The sequence below is a fragment of the Aquarana catesbeiana genome, linkage group LG08, assembly GCF_042186555.1.
Source record: "Aquarana catesbeiana isolate 2022-GZ linkage group LG08, ASM4218655v1, whole genome shotgun sequence".
In the NCBI taxonomy this organism is placed as follows: domain Eukaryota; kingdom Metazoa; phylum Chordata; class Amphibia; order Anura; family Ranidae; genus Aquarana; species Aquarana catesbeiana.
This window is the reverse complement of record NC_133331.1, coordinates 29,831,889-29,857,282: the sequence shown is the minus strand read 5'-3', so window position 1 is coordinate 29,857,282 and position 25,394 is coordinate 29,831,889. Positions and strand designations below refer to the sequence as shown.

The 25,394-nt window shown below is 42.8% G+C and overlaps 1 protein-coding gene across 2 annotated transcripts in view; it reads left to right on the top strand.

Annotated features, from left to right (window-relative positions):
- OAT (ornithine aminotransferase) overlaps positions 1-22,514 on the top strand; it is a 31,885-nt gene extending 9,371 nt beyond the window's left edge. Inside the window, exons 2-10 of one of the 2 annotated variants that reach the window (XM_073595652.1) lie at positions 10,548-10,773; positions 12,791-13,015; positions 14,104-14,199; positions 15,693-15,820; positions 18,879-19,001; positions 19,085-19,213; positions 20,313-20,426; positions 20,528-20,672; positions 22,017-22,514. In XM_073595652.1, coding sequence (XP_073451753.1) covers positions 10,578-10,773; positions 12,791-13,015; positions 14,104-14,199; positions 15,693-15,820; positions 18,879-19,001; positions 19,085-19,213; positions 20,313-20,426; positions 20,528-20,672; positions 22,017-22,177 — 1,317 coding nt within the window. In that variant the 5' untranslated portion in view covers positions 10,548-10,577 and the 3' untranslated portion in view covers positions 22,178-22,514. The remainder of the gene's footprint in view (positions 1-10,547; positions 10,774-12,790; positions 13,016-14,103; positions 14,200-15,692; positions 15,821-18,878; positions 19,002-19,084; positions 19,214-20,312; positions 20,427-20,527; positions 20,673-22,016) is intronic. The other variant, XM_073595653.1, reaches the window with a different exon arrangement.
- The last annotated feature ends 2,880 nt before the right edge of the window (positions 22,515-25,394 follow it).

Genomic DNA, 25,394 nt, shown 5'->3' with positions numbered 1-25,394 from the left:
GGGGGTGATGCGAGGACTGAAGGTTATGAGAACTCTTAAATTTGTCCCAGATAACTAGGGAGTGCTTGGTGGTGGGATTTGATAAGTGTGCTTTATCTTTGGGTTGGAGCCATAACATATTGGCCACAGAGATGGGGTCACTATCAGTGGATTTGACAGCAACCCACAAAGGAGTTTCCACAGTAGAATGGTATTTAGGTAATTGGGATAGTTGTGCTGCGTAATAGGAAGAGAAATTCGGTAAGCCTAATCGGCCCTTCAACTTGGCAAGGTAAAGTGGTGTTTTAGGGATACGGGGTTTTTTAGTGCCTCAAATAAATGACCTAATTCTACGCTGTGTGAGACGTAAAAAAATGACGGTATTGGAATGGGGAGTACTCTAAACAGGTAGAAGAATTCTTATTGACATCTTAATGGCATTGATCTGCCCAAGCCATGGCAAGGGAAGAGAAGACCGTTGTTTCATTAAACCAGTGGATATTTTTAGTAATGGTAAATGGTTGCGAAAAGGTCTGTTAGTGAGGTCGTGAGTTGTACTCCCAAATATGGGAGTTGATGTGATACCCAATTCATTGGTAGTGAGGACTAGGCTTGTTGAAGTTTTGATTGTGTTTAAAGAAACATTCAGTGCATTTGATTTAGTATGATTGACAAAGTCCAGAGACTAGGGAAAATGTATCTAATAAGTCGTAGACTGGAAATTCACCCCTTCCTGCCCACACTATAGCTGAAAGACGGCTACAGCGTGAGCTTACTTTGTCGGGAGGGCGTACATAGACGTCCTCCTGTGATCACGCTGCCCTTGCACCCCCTGCGGCACACAGGCGGTGCACTCTGTGATCACCGACTCCTTTGGACTCAACTGACCACAGATCGGGGTAAAGGGCCAATCACAGCGGCCCTTTACCATGTGATCAGCTGTCCAATGACAGCTGATCACAGAAGTAAACACAAGCTGGTTATCTGCTTTTCTTTCCTCGCGCTGACAGCGCAAGGAGAGGAGAGCTGATAACTGAGATGTCGGTCCCCCGGCCAGTGCGGGCTCGTCGGTCCCCCGACCGGTGCGGGCTCGTCGGAGCGCACATCAGTGAAGGAGAAAAGTTACCTGTTTGCAGAATTTTTTTTTTTTGTTTAGCAAAAAACTCCAGTAGTAATTGCCACAAAAAGAAAGCTCTATTTGTGTGAAAAAGTTATAAATTTCATATGGGTACAGTGCTGCATGACTGCGCAATTTTCATTCAAAGTGTGACAGCACTGAATACTAAAAATTGGCCTGGGCAGGAAGGGGGCAAAAAGTGCCCAGTAGGCAAGTGGTTAAGGTATGCTTGTAGGTTGGCAATATCCTGTAAGGATGGCATTCCACTACATAGCTTGGTGTCATCTGCGAACACTAAAATGGTACTTCTAATCCAAATTCTATATTTATAAATGGGTTAAAAAGTAACAGTCCCAACACTGAAAATTGGGGTGCACCATGAATAACCTTAGTCATGAACCTAATTTACTGTCTGCCCAGGGAATGTCTGCCACGTTGGCATCTCTAGGTATGAAGCCATCCGATGACGAGGTGTGGCATTTAGTGCATTCCTGACACCTCTCTTGGATTCTGAAACCCATTCTGAGTCACAGCATAAATGAGTGAGAATAAATGGTTTGGCGTCTACGTAGGTTCCAGCTGTTAAAATGTATTGAGCATCTTTTGAGCTAGGCTCTCATGTCTGTCTATGCCAGGTCACGTCTGGCATGTAGTCCTCCAGCCCGTGCCATGCATTGTATGTGGCAAGCACAGTTGGTTTACTTTGTCTGGTCTGACTCTAAAAGGATTTTGGTATGTGGTCACTGACCTGTAGGAGCTCATTTTTATGACTTTGCCATTTGGGGAGTTCAAGGTAGATGGGTGTTCGGTGGGGTGTGCACAGCTCTCTGTAATTACTGGCTGCTGTATGGAGGAGTGGGAGGAGAGCGTGTCCCCCCCGGCCAATTCCTCAGCCAGGAGCTCTGCACGTAGGCACACGCCTCTCTGCTGTCACTGAAGCGCTTACGTAAGCAGAGTTGATGCAAGAATGGAAATACGTAATGGAAAGAAGTTTTTCTGGAAAGGTAAATAAAAGGTAGACTATACCAACTGCTGTCATCCCTGGATGTAAACTAAAGGGCAACTAGACATCACTGAGGATTTTCTATAGGATTTAAAACTTAGATGGGATTCTGTACATTGCAGAAATAAGCGACAATAGGTTGTTTTAAAGTAATATTTTCCAAGAACATGGAACAGAATTCCACGAAAAAAAATCTTTAGAAAATTAACCACTTCAATACCGGGCACTACCCCCCCCCCCCCCGCTCAAGCCAATTTTCAGCTTTTAGCGCTGTCTCTTTTTAAATGACAATTGCGCGGTCATACAACAATGTACTCAAACAAAATTGTTATTTTGTTCCCACAAATAGAGTTTTCTTTTGGTATTCACCTCTGTTTTTATTTTTTGCGCTATAAACAAAGTCTCTTTTGTTTCAGTTATAAAATTTTGTAAATAAGTAAGCTTTCTTCCTTCACTGGGCGCTGGTAAGGCGGCACTGATGGGGGGGGGGGGGGGCACACTGATGCGCATTACTGATAAGGAGGCACTGGCAGGCATTTTTGATGGGCACTGATTGGCATCCCTGGTGGTCACCAGTGGTGTGCATCCTGGGTGGGCATCTTTGGGGGGGGGGGGGAGCTGCGCTGATGATCAGCACAGACACACCCCTCTCCGTGTCAGCAGCCAATCAGCTCTCCTCTACTTGCGTCTGTCAGCGTGAGTAGAGGGAAAGCCGATACACGGCTTTTGCTGTTTACACTGTGATTAGCTGTGATTGGACACAGCTGACCATGTGGTAAAGAGCCTCCATCAGACTCTTTACCTATATAGGAGTTGCGGTGTGTCAGACTGACGCACACCACACTGATCGGCGCGCGCCGCCTTGTTTTGATCACGTCATATGATGTCCAGTCAGGATAACTGAACCACTTCGCACACGTCCTTTTGCTATAGGCCGGGCAGGAAGTGGTTAAAGGCAGCACAGCGATAGGCTGGACTGCAAGGTACATAAAAAGCATAGGGGTTAATTTGCTAAAACTGGAGAGTACAAATTCTGGTACAGAAACCAATCCGCTTCCGAGTTTTTCTTCTTCTTCTTCTTTTTTTTTTTTTTTTTAAAGCTTAATTGAACAAGCTGAAGTTAGAAGCCGATTGGCTACTACATTTTCACTTCTTGCTCTGGGTGACAATTTAGGCTGGGTTCACATATATGCAAATTTGGATGCCAGTGTCCCCGCATCCAATCCGCAGTGACGGATGAGCGTGACCGGTTCACACAGGTCCAGGGCGGCCACGGTCCAGATTGAAGGAAGGTCCTGTGCGAATTCAGTCAAAAATTCGGACCTGGATCGCATCGGAACCGGTGGAAAGGGATGCACCAGACCCCATGCTGTGAACACTGGGATAATGTATGTATATAGGCAAAATGTTATAGTTTAGGATAGGGTGGAGAGGGATTAACAAATTTGTAGTTTTTGCCAAAACAGTAATGATGGGGAAATAGTCCAATGGGGGCACTAGCTATGGTGACAGTCAGGGATTTCCTCACTTCCTGTTATGGCTATAGAACAGGAAGTAAAGGGAAATCTTCCCAATGAGACACAAATGGCAAAAACCTCACATGGGTTATACCCACTACCTTTTTAGTTTAACTTCCCATGACTTTCTGTCTAGGAGAGTGTTCACCATGACACCTAGAGGGTGGAATGTCTGCAGCCAGGACATAAAATACAAAAATACAAGAGCAAAAATACACCAGACGTATGCTTTCAGGCTAGAACTGCTTTTTTGGCTGAGCAGTGGAAAATTCCACTTCTAATGGTATGCAGTGTAAGTTCTGACTGCGGTGACAGGAATTCCATGAATATGTATACACTTATGTGACCTTGCATGCATTGCTGGAGGTGCGCCTGGGGTGGTGGCAGTTTGTACCAATCAAATCTCTGAAGTCCACATGCCAAGTATTGTGTTTACATGTATTTAGTCGTCAGCTGGAAGACTTTTTTTTTTTTTTCCCCTTCTCTCAGCCCTTACCAAACAATTCTGTTTTCGAAGATCATTCAGTGCACTTTGTAAAGGGGTTTCTGTGATTGATTTATTTATTTATTTTTTGACAGATTGGTCCTATCTGTGAAAATTGCACAACTTGTTTCTGGTGGAGCTTTGCAAGTTCTAGATCAGGGGTTCTCAACTCCAGTCCTCAGGACCCACTAACAGGCCAGGTTTTATGTATTACCTTGGGGGAGATGCAGACTAGAATACTGCAATCACTGAGCAGCAAATGAGATCACCTGTCATGTATTTCAGTTATCTTGCAAACCTGGCCTGTTAGCGGGTCCTGAGGACAGGAGTTGAGAACCACTCAACTAGAAATTCTGTTGGGATCCCTCCTATTGCTGTCATTGTTGAAGCTTCAGTGCTAGGGAAGGTGGGCAAGTCACTCATCACAAGGCTGCTAAGGTGTGCTCTGAACTTGCAAATGCATCCACTGTCTTTTGGGCAAGTGATAGCTTTGGCTGTGACAAACTGTTCTGACAGGAGCTCCTTTGAAACTCGGTGGGTTGAGAATTTAACCACTTAAGGACCAAGCCTCTTTTTGACAGTTTTTTTTTTTTTGCTAGAAAATTACTTAGAACCCCCAAACATACTTTTTTTTTTTTTTTTTTTTTTTTTTTTTCCTAGCACCCTAAAGAATAAAATGGTGGTCGTTGCAATACTTTGTCACACCGTATTTGCACAGCGGTCTTACAAGCTCACTTTTTTAATTAAAAAAATAAGACAACAGTTAAAATGAATAAAAATGTGACGCTCACAAATAATGATAAATGTGCATTCAGCGCGAGTCTATATTTTAGGATATATAGTTTATTACAACCGTAAAGTTAGCCCAATTTTTTTTATATTGTGAAAGATAATGTTACGCCGAGTAAATTGATACCCAACATGTCACGCTTAGGGTTGCCAACGTCATCCCTTTAATCCAGGACACACATGAATTACAGGTTCTGAGGCTGATTCAGGCTCGATTCACACCTATGCATGTTGCTTTTGAGCGTTTTTTGGAGTTTTTTTTGTCATGCTTGCCACGTTTTTGAGCAGCGTTTTTGTAGTGTTTTTGCCGCGTTTTGCGTTTTTTATTTTTTTTTACAGTTTTTTTAGACTGTATACAGTCTAAAAAAAAATTAAAAAAAAAAAACGCATCAAACGGTGCAAAAACGGTGCACTTGCGTTTTTGATGCTTGTCCATTGAATTCTATTACATGCAAAACGCTGCATTTTGCATGAAAAAAGTCCCTGACCCTTTCCAAAAATGCAGAGGTACAAAAAGGCATTGATGTGAACATGTTCCATAGGAACCCATGTTAAAAAATTCCCATGCATTTCTACAAAATGCATCAAACGCGCTAGTGTGAATGGAGCCTTAATGCAGATAAGGCACCACGTGTGTTTAATTACCACCTTAATCAGCCACAGAACCCGTGTAATTAATGTGTCCTGGATTAAAGGGATGATGTGGCAACCCTAGTAACGCTTCAAAATTGCTTGTGGAATGGCAACAAACTTTTACCCTTAATCTCCCATAGGTGAGGTTTAAAAAATTCTACAGGTTGCATGTTTTGAGTTGGAGGTCTAGGGCTAGAATTATTGCTCTCGCTCTACCAATCTAAACATCCCTTGTAATAGAGGAAAAAAAAGCATGACAGGACTTCTTAAATATGAGATCTGGGATCAAAAAGACCTCAGATTTCATATTTACACTAAAATGCAATTAAAAAAAAAAAATGTTCAAAAAAACAAAAATCGCCCTTTAAGAGCTACAGGCGGAAGTGACGTTTTGATGTCGCTTCCGACCTGCAATATGTAGACAGGTGGGGGTCCTCTTCCCCTCACTCGTCTTCATGTCACACAAGGGACCGCATCCAATTGCCGGAGATAAAAGTGATCTCGCGGCGAATCCGCCGCAGAGACCACTATTATCGGAAACCGGACCACCGGCCGAAGAGGATACCAGGGTTATGGCAGCTAGCTGCTGCCATAACGATATTCCTCTTCAAAGTTAGGACGTATATCGGTGTGCGGTGGTCTGGAAGTGCTTAAAGTGGTATTAATCCTCAGTGTAAGGCTTTAGGACTGCAAAGTCTTGGGACTGCAAAGTCGTATGACAAGTCGTACCCCATGATTTCCAATGGGTACCATTCATATCTGTGCGACTTCAAGTTGCAGCGACTTCCAAATGGTCCCTGCACTACTTTGGTCTGACTTTGATGCGACTAAAGGTCCATAGACTTCAAGATTACATAGGCATTGCTTTAAGTCATGCAACTTTCAGGTCTCACAAGTGTGAAAGGGGCCTTAGCATAACACACTAAGCACAAACGTTCCCTAGTAAGCTCTTTAAAATTCTTACCCCAGCACTTGTAGTTTAAAACTTTCCTGTTCAATATTTTTTTATAAAACTTGAATCTCTATACAGCATAGTACAATTCTGTGCATGGTACGCTGCAATTCATACAATGCATTGATTAGAACATTGCATAAAGGGTTTTGTAAATGGTGAAAACAGTTGTAGCACGCTTGTCTGAGGCTGGGTTCACACTATCTTCGCATGCCGCTCCTAGCAGGGGTCCGGTGCGTCCCCGTTCACCATTACAGGTCCAATTTCAGCCGGAATTTGGACCTGAAACAGACCAAAAGACGCACAGGACTCCTGTGCAAATTCGCACCAGAGCCGCAGCAGGGATGTGAACTGGCTCCATAGAGAGCCGGTCAAAATCTCCTATTGCGAATTGCCATCGCTATTGCCTTAAACAGGGCTACAGTTCAATTTAGCTATGCTAGGTGGTAGCTGGCCTGGCTAAGTCTTTATTGCTCAAATGAGTTTCCTCCTTAATCCTGTTTCAGCTGGGATTTCTCCCGTTTGTCAATGGGTGGCACTGTAACCTTTTGGCACTAGTGTGATGGGCTACAGGGAACTTTGGCTGAGAGACGTATGTTTATTCATAACCATTCAGACTGGTCGCTGTGAATGCTGGGAGAAGGTATTTATTTGGATAGTTGTCTGGTTGGGTGTGTGAGGAACAGCAGCTGCTGGGTAGGCCTGAGGCCTAACCATGTGCCTGAGGTTCTGCAAGGGAGAACCTGCTCATTACCTGGAACCAATGCTGAGAGGGATGGAGTTCTGAGGAAGTACCAGAGGTGATTCTTCATGTGCCGGGGACTGAGGTGGCTAGGAGAACTTCAAATATATATATATATATATATATATATATATATATATATATATATATATATATATATATATATATATATATATATATATATATATATATATATATATATATATATATATATATATATATATATATATATATATATATATTCTCTATCTATCTTCAAAGGAAACTTACCAGGGGACAGTGCAGTCTTGTGCCTGAATGCAGAAGTTTTGGTGCGTTTTCAGAAAGCGTACCACACCTGCAGGATATAATGGATGTCTATGGCTAAGTGCAGCAAACCCACAGGAAATCTGCAGGTACACTGCCCTGCACCCGCAGTGTGTGGGTAAACCACAGCACATCAGTTTGACGGCTGGTGCTCCATTTTTTTTGGGGGGGGGCTCAGCAAACAAGAACGGTGATGCGGAGGGGGCGGAGAGAGATGTCATCTCTGCTTGCCCGCTCGCTTCTTCCATCCACTACCGGCCCGGCTGCAGAAGGGCCGCGGCCCGGGGGTTGACGACCCTTGCATTAAACCATTTTTACCTTTGTCTTGTCTGTGTTCCTGATAACCTGCAGCCTCATATCCTGGCTACATGTATGAACTCGATTGCATGTTTCCCAGAGTGGGTTTCCTGATGGGTGACAATTGTGGACCATGCCCATGTAATGTGTTGAAGTGGCCACCTGTAGTCTTCATCAGAAGCCTGTAGTAAACCACAGGGAGACTGGGTCAGTTGTGTTGCCCTATAACGTAGTGCCTGAACAAGGACCTTCAAGGCTTAATAACAGGATCACTGTGGATTATTTTAGTGAAAGCAGAAAATAAAATATTATATGACTTAAAATGATTGGATTGGTAGTTGGATTTGCATGCATTTTAAATATTAAGAATTTACAGGGACAGTTGTACACTTGAGAGATCCAGACAGGTCCTGCATCCTGAGCTGCTTAAAGTGATACTAAAGTCTAATTTTTTTTCTCCTATTTCTAAAAATAACAAACCTGTTATTCTGTACTTACCTGATCCTCCTCTTCTCGGGTCCCTCTTTGGCACTCCTGGCCCCTCCCTTCTGTCGAGTGCCCCCACAGCAAGCAGCTTGCTATGGGGGCACCTGAGCAGAGCCACAGCTGTGTCCATTCAGCCCCCCTCGCCCCTCTATCTCCTCATTGGCTCGTGGACTTTGACAGCAGCGGGAGCCAGTGGGGCTTCGCTACTGTCTCAGCCAGTGAGGCGGGAGAATACAGAAAGCTGAGTCTCTCATGGATCAAGATGGGGCTTAGGTAAGTATTAAGGGGGCTGCTGCACACATGTTTTTTATCTTAATGCAAAGAATGCATTAAGTTAAAAAAACCTTCTGCCTTAGGAACCACTTTAACATTAAATTTCATGTGCCATGGGAAATGCCCATTACGCGGTTTTGTCAGGCTCTTTAGAGACCCTGTCACCAACTAAAAAAAAATTCAGGTACAAATCGCATAGAAATTTATTGATAAATGCTTACTTGCTGCACTTTTTTTTTTTTGTTTGATTCATTTTTTTTAAATGATTCGTTCACTTAATTGCTAGAAACTTTGACTGTCCCTGAAGAGTCCGTTCCCTAAGAAAACATCTCTTCTTTGTATGCCATAGTTCTCTCCTCTTGGAGTATTTAGTTTTTGCTGGCCTAGCTCCTCCACCACTCAACTTTTTTTGTAGCTGCCATGAGTGGAGTGAAGGGGAATATTTTCACTTTAGTGACTGCTTTGTCTTCTGGAACTGCTAACATGACATCCAAGATGGCAGCATCCAGCGTCAGTCTTGGGGCTTTAAATGTCTACACATAGGAGGCTTTTACAGGTAAATGCAAAAAGAAACAGACAAGCAGTGCCAATCTAAGTGTAGCAATATTAGTAAATCATTTAATTCAGTAGCAAGGCACTCACTGAAAGTAGGATTAAAGTAGGCGTGTCTTTATGGGTCTCATCGAGCATCGGGGATCCAGAGCGATATCCAGGCAGTGCTGTGGGGTCTTGCTCGGCGGCGCCGGTGGTTTTCGGTGTTCCGGGCTAGACATGCAGAGCCCAGCACGTCTAGCCCGGAAACCACTAGCGCCGCCGAGCAAGACCCCACAGCACTGCCTGGATATCGCTGGATCCTAGGGTTGCCACCTCATCCCTTTAAACCCGAACACATATGAATTACACAGGTTCTGTGGCTAATTAAATGCAGATAAGACAACAAGTGAGTTTAATTACCACCTTAATAAGCCACATAACCTGTGTAATTCATATGTGTTCGGGTTTAAAGGGATGAGGTGGCAACTCTACTGGATCCCCGATGCTCATCTGAGACCCATAAAGCCATGCCTGCTTTTATCCTACTTTCAGTGAGTGCATTACTACTGAATTAAATGTTTTACTAATATTGTTACACTTGGATTGGTGCTGCTTGTCTGTTTCTTTTTGCTTTTCTCCAAGAGTTTTCTTCTACTCTTCCGCGTGCTGCCTTCCCTGTGTCAGCTACACTCCCTGTGGTAAATACCCAGGCTATGGACTTCCTCGTATAACCCTTTGCCCCCACTATACTTAAACTATTCCAATAGTGACTCTCTGCTCCCCATTGGCCCCCCATTGGTTAGGACTTGGACTACATGTTCGGTATCCTGACTCTTTAATTCTTTTATCCCAGATGACACAGCTTTGCCTGTTGGAAAACTTTAGCTGCAACAATTGTGTTTTTTCCATTTTACAGGTAAATAACTTTCCTAAATAAAAAAAATACATTAAATGCACATATAATCTTATGGAAAATTTTTGCTAAAAGATCTGTTGGTTAATGCATCTTAATATGTTGGGAGCCTGTTGAGTATTTTAATAGTGTAGCGTAATTTGTGACCATTGAGGCTTCCTTTTTTATATCCCTAACAAATTTTCTGGTTCAATTTTTTTTTTTTTGGTCAAATTGTCCTTCCTAAAAGTAAATATTGTGCATGGTTAGTCCGTTCAGGATGTACAGTTGCATCAGAATAGCCCTGAAAGGTTGATTGCAACATCATTTTTGCATGGATTGTTAAAGTGTTGACCCAGGAGGCTTATCCTGGTTTTGGGTGTTTTCATGGTCATTATTACGCACGACCAGTTGTGAACTATTTGGTGGAGGAAAGCTACATAGTGTTTGCTTTGTTCATTCTATTGGATACACTACTGCAGACACACAGCTAGGAGTTGCTGCTGTTTTTAGAGTATTTTATTTTTATTTTTTCTCCTTCAGGTAGTGTGAGATCTGCTCAGCCTTTCAAAGATGTTCTCCAAACTTGTCCAAAGACGCACCTTGGGTGCTCTCTGCAACCTCCGGGCTTCTATCAGTTCAGCTGGACCAGCAGCCACAGAGAAGCCTGTAGAAGAAGCATTGTCCTCAGAATATGTTTATGACAGAGAAGCAAAGTACGGGGCCCACAACTACCACCCTCTGCCTGTTGCTCTGGAAAGAGGAAAAGGTTTGTCTTCATTCTCTAATATCCATAGTTTAGCTCACTGTAGTAACTGATGTTGGTAGAATGGTAAATGTTTTGACATTGCGGTTTGCCATGTACTCTTAAATTCATTACCCCATAAAAATGGCTACTCATTTTTGGATTTTGTGTATTAGTCTTCTTAAAGGTGACTTCTAGACTACCATTGTCAACCTCTCCTGGTTAATTGCACATTGCTGTACTAATCCAGTGGCTACAATATTTTCAGTCGGGATTTGGGGCATGTATGTGGAGCAGCTCCCATATTCCACCCTCATTTCATGTTTCCAGAAGGTAGTCAATAAGGGTGGAAGGAGTGAAGCTGCTCTCTTCAGCTTCTAAGAACAGATCTGTAGTTTCCAAGATTATTTCTGTGGCCAATACAATGTGCTGGGCTAAAAAAATCCACAAGCAAACATCTCTCTATCGGCCATCCAGATGTGAGTGGCTATGGCTGTAAATGTGTATAAGAATAATGATGGTGTCCTCACACCGCGTGGCACCAGAAAAATAGGGAGGGACAATTTTAAAAATCCATTATTCCACCAATAGGTGGTGTGGGTCAGCATACCCAAAAAGCATTATATAGCAAAAAATTGAGGGAAAGGACAGTAGTTATTAAATGCGACCCCAAATGGTAGACAAGCGTTTATATCAAACTTTATTAGGAAAAAATTGCATAAGGACAATGCTGCAAACAACCATTTAAACCTCCACCCATCACTAAAATAACGTTTCTCAACCAGGGTTCCTCCAATGGTTGCTAGGGGTTCCTTGAGCAATGACCAATTTTTGCCTCGAAGATAAGTTCCCACTGACACCAGTGATCTTTTTAGCTATTTGTAGGGGGGAAATTCTTCCCCAAGGCCACAGATGTAAGGAACACTCTTCCACTGACCATCATACCAATGTATTATGAGTTGTAGATATAGCCATTTTTAACAGGGGTTCCCTGAGACCGAAAGGTTATTTCAAGGGTTCCGCCGTGTTGAAAAGGTTGAGAAAATCTGCTCTAAACAGTCCAGACTCGAATGACTCAATGGGTAAACCACTAAAGTAACCCTCGTATTGCATAAATCTACTATGTCTGTTCTCAATTCAAGCTATCAGGTTTACCAAAAATTTTGGTTAAGCGGTACGGATGGCATAAGATAATGAGGGTAATGCATCACAGGCTAAACCTAACGGAGGCTCGCAAGCCAAGGCAACCAAAAAATCAACAGTTCAAAAAAAATCTAAAATCCATGGGGGCATTCTACTGCAAAAAAGGGGAAGGAAGAACGTGTGCAATTTATGGGTGTGCATAGAGATGTTTCCCGACAAAGCGAGGTATTCTGATGAAGAGGCATACTTTCCACTGCTTTTTAATTAGAATTCAACACAGTGCATTGTCAATCATTTCTGACAGCATCAAAGTCCAAGAGGATAAAGAATACTGTAGATATGACACTCCACTATTCACAAAGGGGGTTGCATTTAATACCTTCTGTCCCTGGGCGGTCCCTTCCCCCAATTTTTTCTATATATGGCTGTAAATAGTCTGGGGCCAGCATTTTACAACTTTGTAGAAGGCATGGAGGTGTGTAGCATACTCCAAGTCTACAGGTAAAACTTTTATATACGTCAGACTTGAATTGGCACATTGTTCCCAGGCACCATGTCTGGGTAGTTGGTTCATGGAAGATTGAAAGAATATAAGGAGCATTAAAATTCTAAGAGCCAGATGTTTAGTTCTTAGAAGAACATTATGAAAATGTAGCAAGAAACGTGCAGTTACAATGGGGTGTTTGCCCGGTTTACCCATCCTTCTTGCACTTTCTTGGTTCTAGAATAGTGGAGAGCCCCATTTACCAATGCTTGAAATGGCTCATTTTCCACTGACTAGTTGCTATTGTACAGTTTTGGTGATCAATATCTGCTTTGGATATATGTGGATTATACTGTATGTGCAAGTTGGGTAACTATGCATCTTCATATTAAAACCCAAACCTTTCCATTCTAGGTGTGTACGTGTGGGACGTGGAAGGCCGGAGGTACTTTGACTTCCTGAGTGCATACAGTGCTGTGAACCAGGGACACTGCCATCCGAAAATTGTCAACGCTTTGAATTCTCAAGCGGAAAAACTGACACTTACCTCTAGGGCTTTCTACAATGATGTGCTTGGGGAATATGAAGAGTATGTGACCAAATTATTCAACTACAACAAAGTTCTTCCCATGAACACAGGTATATACCAGAATTTTGCAGAAGCCTGTTTTTTGTGTTAAGTGCTTATAGAGCTTTTTTTTTTTCTTTCTAAGTTAAGCTGTCTGCCCTACTGTTGTAAAGAGCTGTGCAAACTGTCTGCCCTATATAAATCCTGAATAATAAAAAAAGTTACAACAAACATGTTATACTTGCTCTGTACAATGGTTTTACAGAGTAGCTCCAATCCTCCTCAGCTTCCCCCATCCCTGTTCCGAGTGACCCACTCTTGTGGGCTCGATCCTGGGCCACACACTGTCCACTGAGCCAATGCCTCCTGCTGTTGTCTGAGCCTATGAGGGAGAGAAGTGGTTGCACTTGTGCACAACACTGGATCAGGTAAGTATTGGTGGGGGGGGGGGTGGGGGGTGCACACAGGTTTTTACCCTAAAGGGGTTGTAAATGCAGAAGCCTTTTATCGTAATGCATTACAATATAAAGCCTGTGTGCAGCAGCCCTCCTAATACTTACCGGAGCCACATCTCTATCCAGAGATGTCCACCAGTGCCTTGGCCGTCCATGACTCTTCCTCCTGATTGGCTGAGACATGGCAGTGGCACCATTGGCTACTGCTGATGTCAATCAAAGTCGGTTAGCCAATCAGGAGAGAGATGGGGCGGGCTGAACTGGGGCTCTGTGTCCGAAAGGACACACGGAGCTGCTGCTCAGCTCGGGTGCCCCCCATAGCAAGCTGCTTGCTGTAGGGGCACTCAACAAGGGGGAGGGGCCAGGAGAGCCAAAGAGGGACCTGAGAAGAGGAGGATCAGGGCTGCTCTGTGCAAAACCACTGCACGGGGGAAGGTAAGTATAACATGTTTTTATAGAAAAGAAAAAGACTTGACAAATACTTTAATGCAGAAAAATGCATAAAGGTAAAAAAACCTTCAGCCTTTAGAACTACTTTCATGTGCATTACACTGTTGCTTGGGCAATAGTCAGTCAATAATGGGCTTATGTCTTTGGTCAGACCTTTCCAATTGCAGCAGGTTGAAGACAGAAGGGTGAAAGTTGGCAGTTGTGAATGTATCAATTGACTACAAAGATTATAACAAAGCTTTGGTTTGTTTTAGGTGTTGAAGGTGGTGAAACTGCCTGCAAATTAGCCCGGAAATGGGCATACACTGTGAAAGGAGTTCCCAAGTACAAGGCTCAGATTATATTTGCAGGTAAATTGCACACACTGGGACTTTTTTTTTTTTTTTTTTTTTTTTTTTTTCTAGCAACATATGTGCTCCAGCCACTTTGCCTTTGCAGATATTACTGCGGAGAAAATGACCTGCTTGAGAACTAGACACGAGCTTTCTCTTATGTTCTCAATAGAGGGTGTCCTGAGATGAGATTCTCACCTTGTCTCATGACAGAAAACCCCTTCAGATAATTATGCAAGGTGCTAGAACACCACTATACATTGATCTTCATGTCACAAGTCTAGTGCAGAAGTCTAGTGACCCAAGTTCCCCTAGGTCAGTGAGGGCAAACCTTGGCACCTCAGATGCTACAATCATGACTGGTATGTAGAGCTGCACGATTAATCGTTAAGAATTGTTGCGATTTTTTTTTTTTTTTGTCGCGATCTTGACAAAGTATTTCCCGATTCTTTCTATGCGGAGAATTTTCTCTGCTCTGCTAAAGCCGGCAGCCGTCAAAAGAAAGGGGGAAAAAAAACAGAGTCTGCCAAGAATCACAACATTCTTTAGCAGTGGAACTTAAGATCTGTCCTTTAGATCAAAAGAATGCACTGTGGTGTGTAAATGAGGGAAGTTTAACCACTATAAAACTTTTTCTGACAGTTGTTGGTTTCAAGTTAAAATCATTTTATTTGCTAGAAAATTACTTGGAACCCCCAAACTATATGTATGTATGTATTATTTTTAGTAGAGGCCCTAGAGAATAAAATGGTGGTTGTTGCAATATTTTATGTCACACTGTATTTGCACACCAGTCGTTCAAATGCAGTTTTTTTTTGGGAAAAAATTACTTTACTGGTTTTTTTTTGTTTTTTTTTTCATTCATTAGTTAGCCCATTTTTTATGTGAAAGATTTTACGCCGAGAGAATCGTGATCTTTTTATTCTAAGCAAAAAAAATCCTGATTCTCATTTTTTGGCCAGAATCGTGCAGCTCTAGATATGTCACCAGTGCACACGAGCCGAATGCTGGGTGGCGTCAGCGGGTTCAATATAAACCTTCCGGAATTCGGCCTGTGTGTATGGCAGCTGATCTGACAGAAGATGGCTTCTGTTGAAGACTCATGACCGAGAAAGGTCTTCCGATCAGCATTCTCAGCCAATGGCTGAGAGCGCTGACAGGAGTGTTCTGGATCGGGGGGGGGGGGGGGTCCCCCTGGGGTGGTCGCCCTGTCTGAACACAATAGAACAGCAGGGGAGATTTTTGTACTAATATCGGATTGAGCTGTGTGTTTTTGTTTTGGTTTTGTTTTGTTTTGTTTGTTGTTTTTTTTTTTTTTTGTTGTTTTGTTCGTTAAACCCGCTGAGTTGAACAAAAATTGTGTGTGTGTTAGGCTTTAGACTGAATTATGCACATGCCTTCATACAGACACCACATGGGTGTTGTATTTGAATAGTCTTAACTGCCATTTTATCTTGAGGATTGAAAAAATGCAGCTTGAGTTTTAAACAGTTTTATGTTCTTTCTTTCAGCTGGCAACTTCTGGGGCAGGACCATGTCTGCTATATCTGCTTCCACAGACCCATCCAGCTATGAGGGTTTTGGACCATTTATGCCTGGGTTTAAAGTAATCCCATATAATGACCTCCCCGCCCTTGAGGTAAGCAACCAGTTATGTATTCTGCCTTTTTGTTCTGGGTTATAGCTCCTTAAAATATAACTAAAGGCAAAACCTTTTTTAACTTTTTGGATAGTGCCGAGGGATTAGAACACCTGTCAGGTTTTTCACAGGTCTATGTCCCCGTTAAGGAGATTTACCCTCTTATTTGCCCTCTACCTTTATCATTGAAAGTGAGAGAAGAAGAAAACACCAAAATTTTGGGTTGTCCCCAGAAAAGTAATGGGGACAAATCTTCCAACGCTAGTTCTGGTGATGGGGCCAAAGGGTTTGCCTTTGCAGGGATTTTCTCACTTCCTTTTTTCGTGATGGGACTGGAAGTGAGGTTAAATCTTCCCTATGGGACACCGATAACAAACTGACAGGGGTTATAACCCTCCCTTACTCCAAAATGAAGACATTTTTGCCTTTTTCTTTTTTACTTGCCTTCTAAATGGTGGTCTTGGTCACACCGTGTCATGCGCAAACTGATGCATGGTATGGTGGAATCTGATGTTAGATTTACTTAACGGCTGACTTCTTTCATGTGCGGTTGAAACTCTCCTAACTGACTTTGCATGCTTGGTTGAAACTCTTCTAACTTGTCAGAACATGGCACTTAAAGGGGAACTACAGCCAACATTTTCTGGAATCTGGGAAAAGGTTAGAACCTCCCTCACATTTTAGTTTGTACTCTTATGGGAGAGTTGCCTTTTCGGTTTCTGCCCCAGAGATGAAAATGGCGAGTGGGAATCCAACTTTGACAGCTGTAACTGGAATAGGTGTCCTCCCTAGTAACAGAAGCCATCAAGAGTGAATCTTATAGATGGCAATAAGTTGAGGTTCTAACACCTCGTTGTGTACATTAAATTAACTTTGTTTACCAGCTTTTTTTTAAATAAAGGCAATGAATTCCTGAGGTTAATCATACCTCCCAACTTTTTGAAATGAATGAGGGACACCTATCGGCAAATGCATGCAGGCATAGGACACACCCCTTGCCACACCCCCTTAAAGGAGAATTGTACAAAAAACAAGAATAGTTAAACCCACACGTGCTTTTTTTACCACTACTATTCCTTTACATTGGCTTTTGGAATTTACAAATGCAGCAATTTAGAAATCAGATGAAAGGTTTAGCACGGGAAAACACTTTTTGATAAAGTGCATTTTATATACATCTATATAGACCAAATGAGGGACAAATGAAAATTAAGGGACATTGCTCCAAAGAGGGGACAGTCCCTCAAAATCAGGGACAGTTGGGAGCTATGGGTTAATCCCACTAAAAGTGTACCCACTGTTCAAGGGGCACTATTAAAATTTTAACCCATTGCCACAAGGGGGCTGTAAGCAACTGTTCTATAAAAAGAAAGAGAAAAAAAGTTTGCACTGGAAGCAAGTTGAACTGCTTAAGAGCCTGAGACCTAAACACGATGGGCTATAAATAAGAGCTGGTCTGCTCTTCTTGCAGTATCACATTTGTCAGAAGGCTTTTGGCTTTTATTTGCTTTTTGCAGTCCCTCGTCAGCTCTTTAAATTCCATACAGACTTGTTAAAGCTATGGTGTTATATCACTGGAGTAAACTATAATACCATAATGTAAATGATCCAGCATTGTGGTCCTTGTGTATATTGGGTAGATGCACCAAGTCTGTTTTTTTTTTTTTTTTTTTGGTCATCGGTCTCCTAGGAGTGTTTTATGCACTTCTTGTAATGTGCACGTTGTATAAAACCAGTGATACATTGCCTCACAGAAAGGGCCTTCTGTTCTTGATGCTGCTTATTTGTTCCCTCCTGATGAGAGAAAGTAGAATTTAGGCTCAATTCACCAACCAAATCCCAGGATAAAGAGGATTTAGTTATTTTCAGCTGTGCTCAATGTGACTTAATTTAGTCACATGGCAAAAAAAATCCCAGTATTAAAGCTTTGTGAATTGGACCTTTTATATGTGCTGCTTCTGGTTTATACATGGTTGTAATAGTGACCAAAAAACGTGATTGGACAGCAGGGGAGCAGCAGCACCCAGAAGTCTCTACTTTCCTCCTCTGTCAGAATGCTCCATGTTAGAAGAGCTTTAGTTTGGTAAAGAGTTCTCATCAACAGGAGCCTTGTATTGATACCCTAGTGCTGATGCTAGCTGCATATAATACAATTATTTACTTTTAATATATGACTGGATTAGGTGGAGGTTAGACATGTGCATGATGAAAAAATTAGTTTAGTTTTGATTCATTAATCAAGTTATTCGGTATTTTTGAATTTTTTTGGAACTTACTGATTTTTTTTCGATTCAAAATGTTCAAATGGATACATTTTTCAAATTGGTCGAAATTAAAATGTTTTCTGTTTTCTTCATCAAATGATTACAATGGGGTTGCTTTTACTAAAGGCAAATCCACTTTGCACTACAAGTGCACTTGGAAGTGCAGTCGCTGTAGATCTGGGGGGGAAGATCTGAAATGAGGGAAAGCTCTGCTGATTTCATCATCCAATCATGTATGTGCAAGCTAAAATGCTGTTTTTTTAAATTTTCCTTCTATGTCCCACTCAGATCTACAGCGACTGCACTTCCAAGTGCACTTGCAGTGCAAAGTGGATTTGCCTTTAATAACCCCTAATAAATCTTTAAATCACCTTTTGGCTTAACAAAAACAGCATTATTTCGAAATGGTACTTTAATAAAACAGTTTTTGATTTCAGCATTAGGTGTAGTTAGAATTCGACAAACTGGAGTCAGCGTCTGAAACTGGAGTTCAATGTAAAAAATTGCATTTGAATTTCAGTCCGAATTTCCGAAATTCGGACGAATTTCGTGTTATTCAGAGCATTCGGTAAAATTTGTTTATTGTAATTCGGGTATTCGGATATATCCGAATCTCCAAATAACGAAAAATTTGTCCGAATATTAATTCGAAACGAACCACACATGTCTAGTGGAGGTATTTATCTGTCTAGAGTTTAGCTGTATTAGAACTCTACTTCTGTCAGAAATGGGGCGTATGGCCTAGTTATCAGTTCGTTATTTATAAGGTTATATATATATTTTTTTGCCTCTAGCGAGCTCTGCAGGACCCCAATGTGGCAGCTTTTATGGTTGAGCCTATTCAAGGTGAAGCTGGTGTCATTGTTCCTGATGATGGTTACCTGACCGGCGTGAGACAGCTGTGTACAGCACATAATGTAAGTGGATGCAGACCTGTGGGTGAAGGTTCTCGGTTTTGCTGTTAAATGTGATTTATACCTCCCTTATTTTTCTCCTTCAGGTTCTGTTCATTGCTGATGAGGTGCAGACTGGATTGGCCAGAACTGGGAAAATGCTTGCTGTAGACCATGAGAATGTTCGACCAGATATTGTGATCCTTGGAAAAGCCTTGTCAGGAGGACTGTATCCGGTAGGTATTACTTTATGCAGTATAGAAGTGTCCTATAAAAACTCAATTTAAATCTTTTGAAGAAAAATGAAAATGCTTGACTGGCTGCTACTGAGAATATTTTTTGGTGGTGTTTTTTTACCAGCCTCTGAAACATAAAGATCATCCACATTAAATTTTAAGCTCTGACTAAATTTGTCTCTTTAAGCTCCATATATGATGGTGACTTCAGGCTCCCCTCATTCCAAAACTTGAGTTCCCCAAGCCCTGTGAAGGGCATCAGCTCTGAGAAGAGACCATGTCTTGGGTGAGAGCCAAGTTGGCCCTAAAGATCCTATTCACTTCTGACGTCAGTAATGTTATCCTTTCTGTATGCCACAACCCTAAAAGGAGTACCAAAGTTCTCCTGAAACACATTTTGGCCTGTTAAATGATTTTTTACAAGTCCCTTATATTCTGAATGCTCAATTTTGACTATCTAGTTTTTGCATTCTTGATGCTCAATGCAAGGCCATGAGCATCAAGAATGCAAACCCTTGCAAGGTTGCATCCACGTGAGCAACCTGAACTCATATGAAAATCTAGATTTTACAATGTTTTTCAAGGAACCTTGGAACATCCCAAGTAAGCACCACCACGGAGTATGGTTGCCTTTTTTTTTTTTTTTTTTTTTTTCCAGAGCCTCATATTTTGATGTTTATTTGAATTGGGCATTGTAGATATTCACTGGGGGCATGATGGGGTTGACTTTTGTAGATATTATGTAGTGACTTTACTGTGAGCGCATCCCGAATAATGTCGAGTAGGGAGTATTTTGGTAGATTTTTTTTTTTTTTTTTTTTTTCTGTAATGCAAATTTGCTTTTGTACAAAGAAATGGTTGATCAGATTGGTTGAACATGCTGCAGCAAGCAGCCATCTGGGTAAATTAGACTGAGCAAGCCATCAGGGCCCACATTCCAAAATAGTTGAGCCCCTTAAAAAATGTGACGGTCAATTGGCATTAACTCAATGTTTTGTGCATCATTTCCCTTGGTCCTAAAGTAGATTTTGCTGTATATGAAGGAGTGTACAATTTGCAGGTCATTGTATTCAGATTGGTGCTATCACTTTCTTATCAGGTCTCTGCTGCTCTTTGTGATGATGAGGTTATGCTCACAATCAAGCCAGGAGAACATGGATCTACCTATGGGGGCAATCCATTAGCTTGCCGGGTGGCAATGGCTGCTCTAGAGGCAAGTACTGAACCTATACTTGCTGCATTGGAACTTTTATTTGTGTCTTGCTGTCAGTGGTCGCCAAATTGGCAGATCTTACAAAACTTCTTGTTTCACAGGTGATCGAGGAGGAGAAGTTGTCAGAGAATGCCAAATTGATGGGGGAGCTGCTGAGATCAGAGCTTATGAAGGCACCATCAGACATAGTGACAGCTGTCAGAGGAAAGGGTCTACTCAATGCCATTGTCATAAAACAAACTAAAGGTAAGTGTAGTCCATATTGTCATACTTCCCAAAAAGGATGTAGTCTCTTACTAGCATTTTGAATCTTCATACTGATGCTATAATTGGTTGCTTCGCAGTGGCGGCCCATCCATTAGGGGCGCCCAAGCACCGCCCCCTCTATCCATGGCCACCACCCCCTCCACTGCCTAGCGATGGTCTATCGCTGCCGCCACCCCCTATTCATGCTTCCGGCCCCTTCCAGGGCACCTGAATTTCAGCGGCGGGGGTGTTTTTGTGGTGGTTTTTTTTTTTAGCACCTGATTAGAGCCAGAGGCTTCAAAATAGGGTGGGCTCGTGGCACAGAGCATTGCTCTACAAGCCCACCCAGGTGTTGCAACAGCAAATAATAATTCACTGTTGCAACACTGATCCTCCTCCTGGACAATCAGGAAGTGGGTCTGATACCCGTCACCCGATTGGCTGAAAGGACAGGCGATCCTATTGGATGCCTAGGAGGAGGGGAGGAGACGCACGGCAGGAGGGAGGAGAAGACTACACAGGAGCCGTTACCGATGCCAGCCGCAGCCTGATGTCTGCCGATGCCCGCCGCCTAGATGAGGTAAGTGGACCAGCAGACAGCAAGTGGGGGTGGATAGTTTTCCGCCCCCCAAACAAAAAAAACAGCCGCCACTGTTGCCTCGGATTGATTGTTGCGACTCATAATTTTGTTCGTGGGTGTATACTAAGCTGGTAACCTGAGCATGGTATAATCGGTAATACGATTTTGTTGTATTATCACCATATACCTATAGAAAGTATTTACTGGAACATGGAGTAAAATTGGTTTGTAACATGATTCATTATGTGCACCATAACAAGTTCAATGTTGAAAAGTTCCAGTCAGGCAGGCAACCTGGGCAGGAGCCTAGTGGCCCAATGGATTTCCAAGGGGCCTAGATACACCCTTTATCTTCCTGCAGTAAACCAGAAACTTAAAGGTAAGTCCACCTTTTGCAAAAAATGCATTTCTTTTTTTGCAAATGAGCCCACAAAGCATCGCAAGATTTGCAACCATGATCAGTAGCTTGCAGGTACAATGCCAGGCGCCTGCAAACTCTTCCTCCAGCTCTGTTAATGTAATCAAGGATACTTTGGAAGCTGGAAAACACTTCAAAGTGGCACAGTTCCTGGTACTATTGACCCAGGTTTTAGCTTTATTTTTACCTTTCAGTATGGATCTGTGAGGGTTGATGGGACTAGCACTCTGTATATTTAACAGGTTGCATGATGCCAAGTGATCTTACTGTATGATGCAGGTCATTTTGACTTCCACATGTAGAGCACTGACAACTCGACTTGTTCCATTTTTTTTTTTTTTTTCAGACTACGATGCTTGGAAGGTGTGTCTCCGACTCCGTGATAATGGACTCTTGGCCAAACCCACACATGGAGATATCATCAGATTCGCACCCCCGCTGACCATCAACGAGGAGGAGATTCAGGAGTGCACTGAAATTATCCACAAGACATTGCTCTCATTTTGAGCTGTCTCTATGGAGGCATAACATGTCATTCTGATTTGGCTCACAAACTGGAAACTGGCCCTATGGACACTGCTCTCTATTGATCCCACAGGCAGTGATCTGGTAATCACTCCTGTACACAGGTGGTCAGTAGACTGAAGGCTTAAAGGACTGTATACCAGTGGTTCTTCTCCTGGAAATGTACTGTGTAAGGAAGATACATGTATGCTATATAGTACACCTCTGCAGTACAATGTGCTTTATGTAATGTAGTGTTTTATATAAGTAACAGTTATTTAATATTTCTAGAGATTAGTTTGCTCTATGTAAAATGTGAATAAACGTGGCTTATTCTTCATGTGTTGCTTACATCTTTCAATGTAAAAAAAAAAAAAATTATCAAGGGTTTGACATTACAAAAAAGTTAAAGGCCAACTGAGCCCCAGAATATCTTGTAGTGCACCTCCCTACCCTGCAAAGGTTAAATGCCTGTTAAGGCCTGGCTCACACCTGTGCAGGTTGCAGTTTGCATTTTTCATTACACGCCTTTGATCCATTGAAGTCTATGGAAACAAAAATCAGAAAAAAGTCCCTGGTCCTTTCCATAAAATGCAGATGTGAACGTGACCCGTAGGAAACCATGTTAAATGGACTGTAGTGTTTCTGCAGAACTTAAAACGCACTAAAAAATGCATAGGTGTACTGTGTTTAATTGGAAAGACCCAGTGTAATTTGTGTCTGACAGCAGGTGGTGCTGTTGCGTTGGCATGAAAATCCAAATCAGCAGCGTGGTGTCCGTGAACTTTGTGAGTGCGGACTGGACAGAACCAACCCCCCACCCCCTAGACTGGAGAAATGATGGCGGGTGACCCGGGGGGACAGAGCGGCGGTGGGCGTGGACCACGGGAGGCACTGAGAACAGTGCCAGGAGACCGTGAGGTGACAGGTCAGATTGGGAAGCGGCAGGTTGGTGCGCTGCGAATCGGAGGGGGAGAGTGACTGGCAGACGGGAGTGGAGTGAGCAGAAACGGGCAGGCTGACCAGGGAGACTGTTGGCGCTGACAAGGGTTTTTAGCAGGTACAGAGTGGTCAAGTCATAACTAACAAAGGACTGACTGTGTTGTGAGGGTACTGTGTGTTGAGGGCACCTGTGTACCTGTGTCAGGAAGCTAGTTGTTAGGACAGAGTATAATTCCCAATCCCCATTAATTTAGTAGGTACGATGACCAGCGGGGTTGGAGATGTGACTCTGTGTACGTCGTGCGGCATGTATGCGTTCTGTGATCATCCGATCGAGGGAGAATACTGCTTTGAAAAATGTAAGCAGGTTGTTTCCCTGGAAGCCCAGGTTCTGAATCTAGGGAAGCAACTGTCAACACTGAAAAGAATCTCCATCCCAAAGGAGCTGGGAACATACCAGACGGGCCAGCAGAGGTGAGTAGAGAGAAAGAGGGGCAGGCACCAGAGAAGAGTAGATGGGTGACAGTCAGGAAGGGTAGAGGGGAAAGCGTCAGGGAGGCCGATCCTAAGCTGGAACATCCCAATAAGTATGCCCCGTTGCGTGACATTGGTGAAACCGTTCAGGGACCAGCACTGCTGGAGCAGCGTATCGCCCCTGGGACCAATCCTATTTAATTTATTCATAAATGATCTGGAGGATGGGAAACAAATCAATCAGTATTTGCAGATGGCACTAAGCTAAACAGGGCAATAACTTCTCCGCAGGATGTGGAAACCTTGCAAGAAGATCTGAACAAATTAATGGGGTGGGCAACTACATGGCAAATGAGGTTTAATGTAAAATAATGCATTTAGGTGGCAAAAACAAGACTGCAATCTACTCACTAGGGGGAGAACCTCTGGGGGAATCTAGGATGGAAAAGGACCTGGGGGTGCTAGTAGATGGCAGGCTCATTAACGGCATGCAATGCCAAGCTGCTGCAAGCAAAGCCAATAGAATATTGAGGTCCTCAGGAAGGATGTGCTGGAAATGGAGAGAGTACAGAGCAGGGGCAACAAAGCTAATAAAGGGACTGGAGGATATTAGTTATGAGGAAACATTACAAGCACTGACTTATTCTCTCTGGAGAAGAGATGCTTAAGAGGGGATATGATTTCAATGTACAAATACTGTACTGGTGACCAGGGCCATCTATAAGGCAGGGCAAAAGGAACATCTGCCCTGGGCCCCAAAGCAGCTGCTTCATACTTGCCAACTATCCCAGTTCAAATTCCCTTGTAACTTGAAGTTTTAGTCCTGTGCTGTGTCCCGATATCCCAGTGTGAAGTTCTGTTACTAACGCTGCTCAGCTCTGCCTATTGCCATGTACAGATGTCTCACCTGCCGACCCTCTGTTTATGTGTAAATAACCTGCATTGATATGCAAATAGCGACTGTATTAATATGTAAATTGTGGCCGGCTGCATTGATACATAAATGGAGACGGCATTCATATGTATCCCCCCTGAAGTCATATCCACCATCACTTCTGCTAAATGCTGCTCACTGGGGAGGTAAAGGGGCATGCATGAAAGTCCTGCCTACCACTGTGGTCATTAAGCCTAACGGCCTGTTCTGCAAAGGTAAGCAAATTGGAGGTGGAACCCATTTTCAAAATAACATGGTGCCACAGCACTGAATTGTGGTGCATGTGAATACGCACATCTCAGCAGTTGCATGAGGGTGTCATTATCAATTAATGGCACTGCTGTGTATCTGCTAAAGGGCAGCACGTTTCTGTGGTGTCATGAAAGTGATTTTGCACAGGTTCCCGACGCACACAAATGTGAAAGCAGGCTAAATGTCTCAGTTACATTGGTGGTCGGTGTAAATCTTCTCATTACATTGGGGCTTGGTCTACAATCCTTACATTCACACTAGTGGCCAATGTGAAGGTCCCCCTTACATTGGTGGTCAGTGTAAAACCCTCCTTACATTAGTGGTTTCAGTGAATGCTTCTATTACATTAGTGGTCAGTGTAAATGCCCATTGCATTAGTGGTCATTGTGAAACCCCTTTACATTGGTGGCCATTGTAGAAACTCTCCTTTTTTTATATTGGTAAAAAAAATCCAAACTTTCATCTGTGGTCAGTTTTGAATCCTCCCCTACATAGTCCATGTAGAATCCCTCTTTAAATTGGTAGTGAGTGTAAATCCCCCCCCAACATTGGTGGGCACTGGGCAGTGTAGAAATCCCCCTTTATTGGTTGTTGATGTAAAATCCCCCATTTCATTGG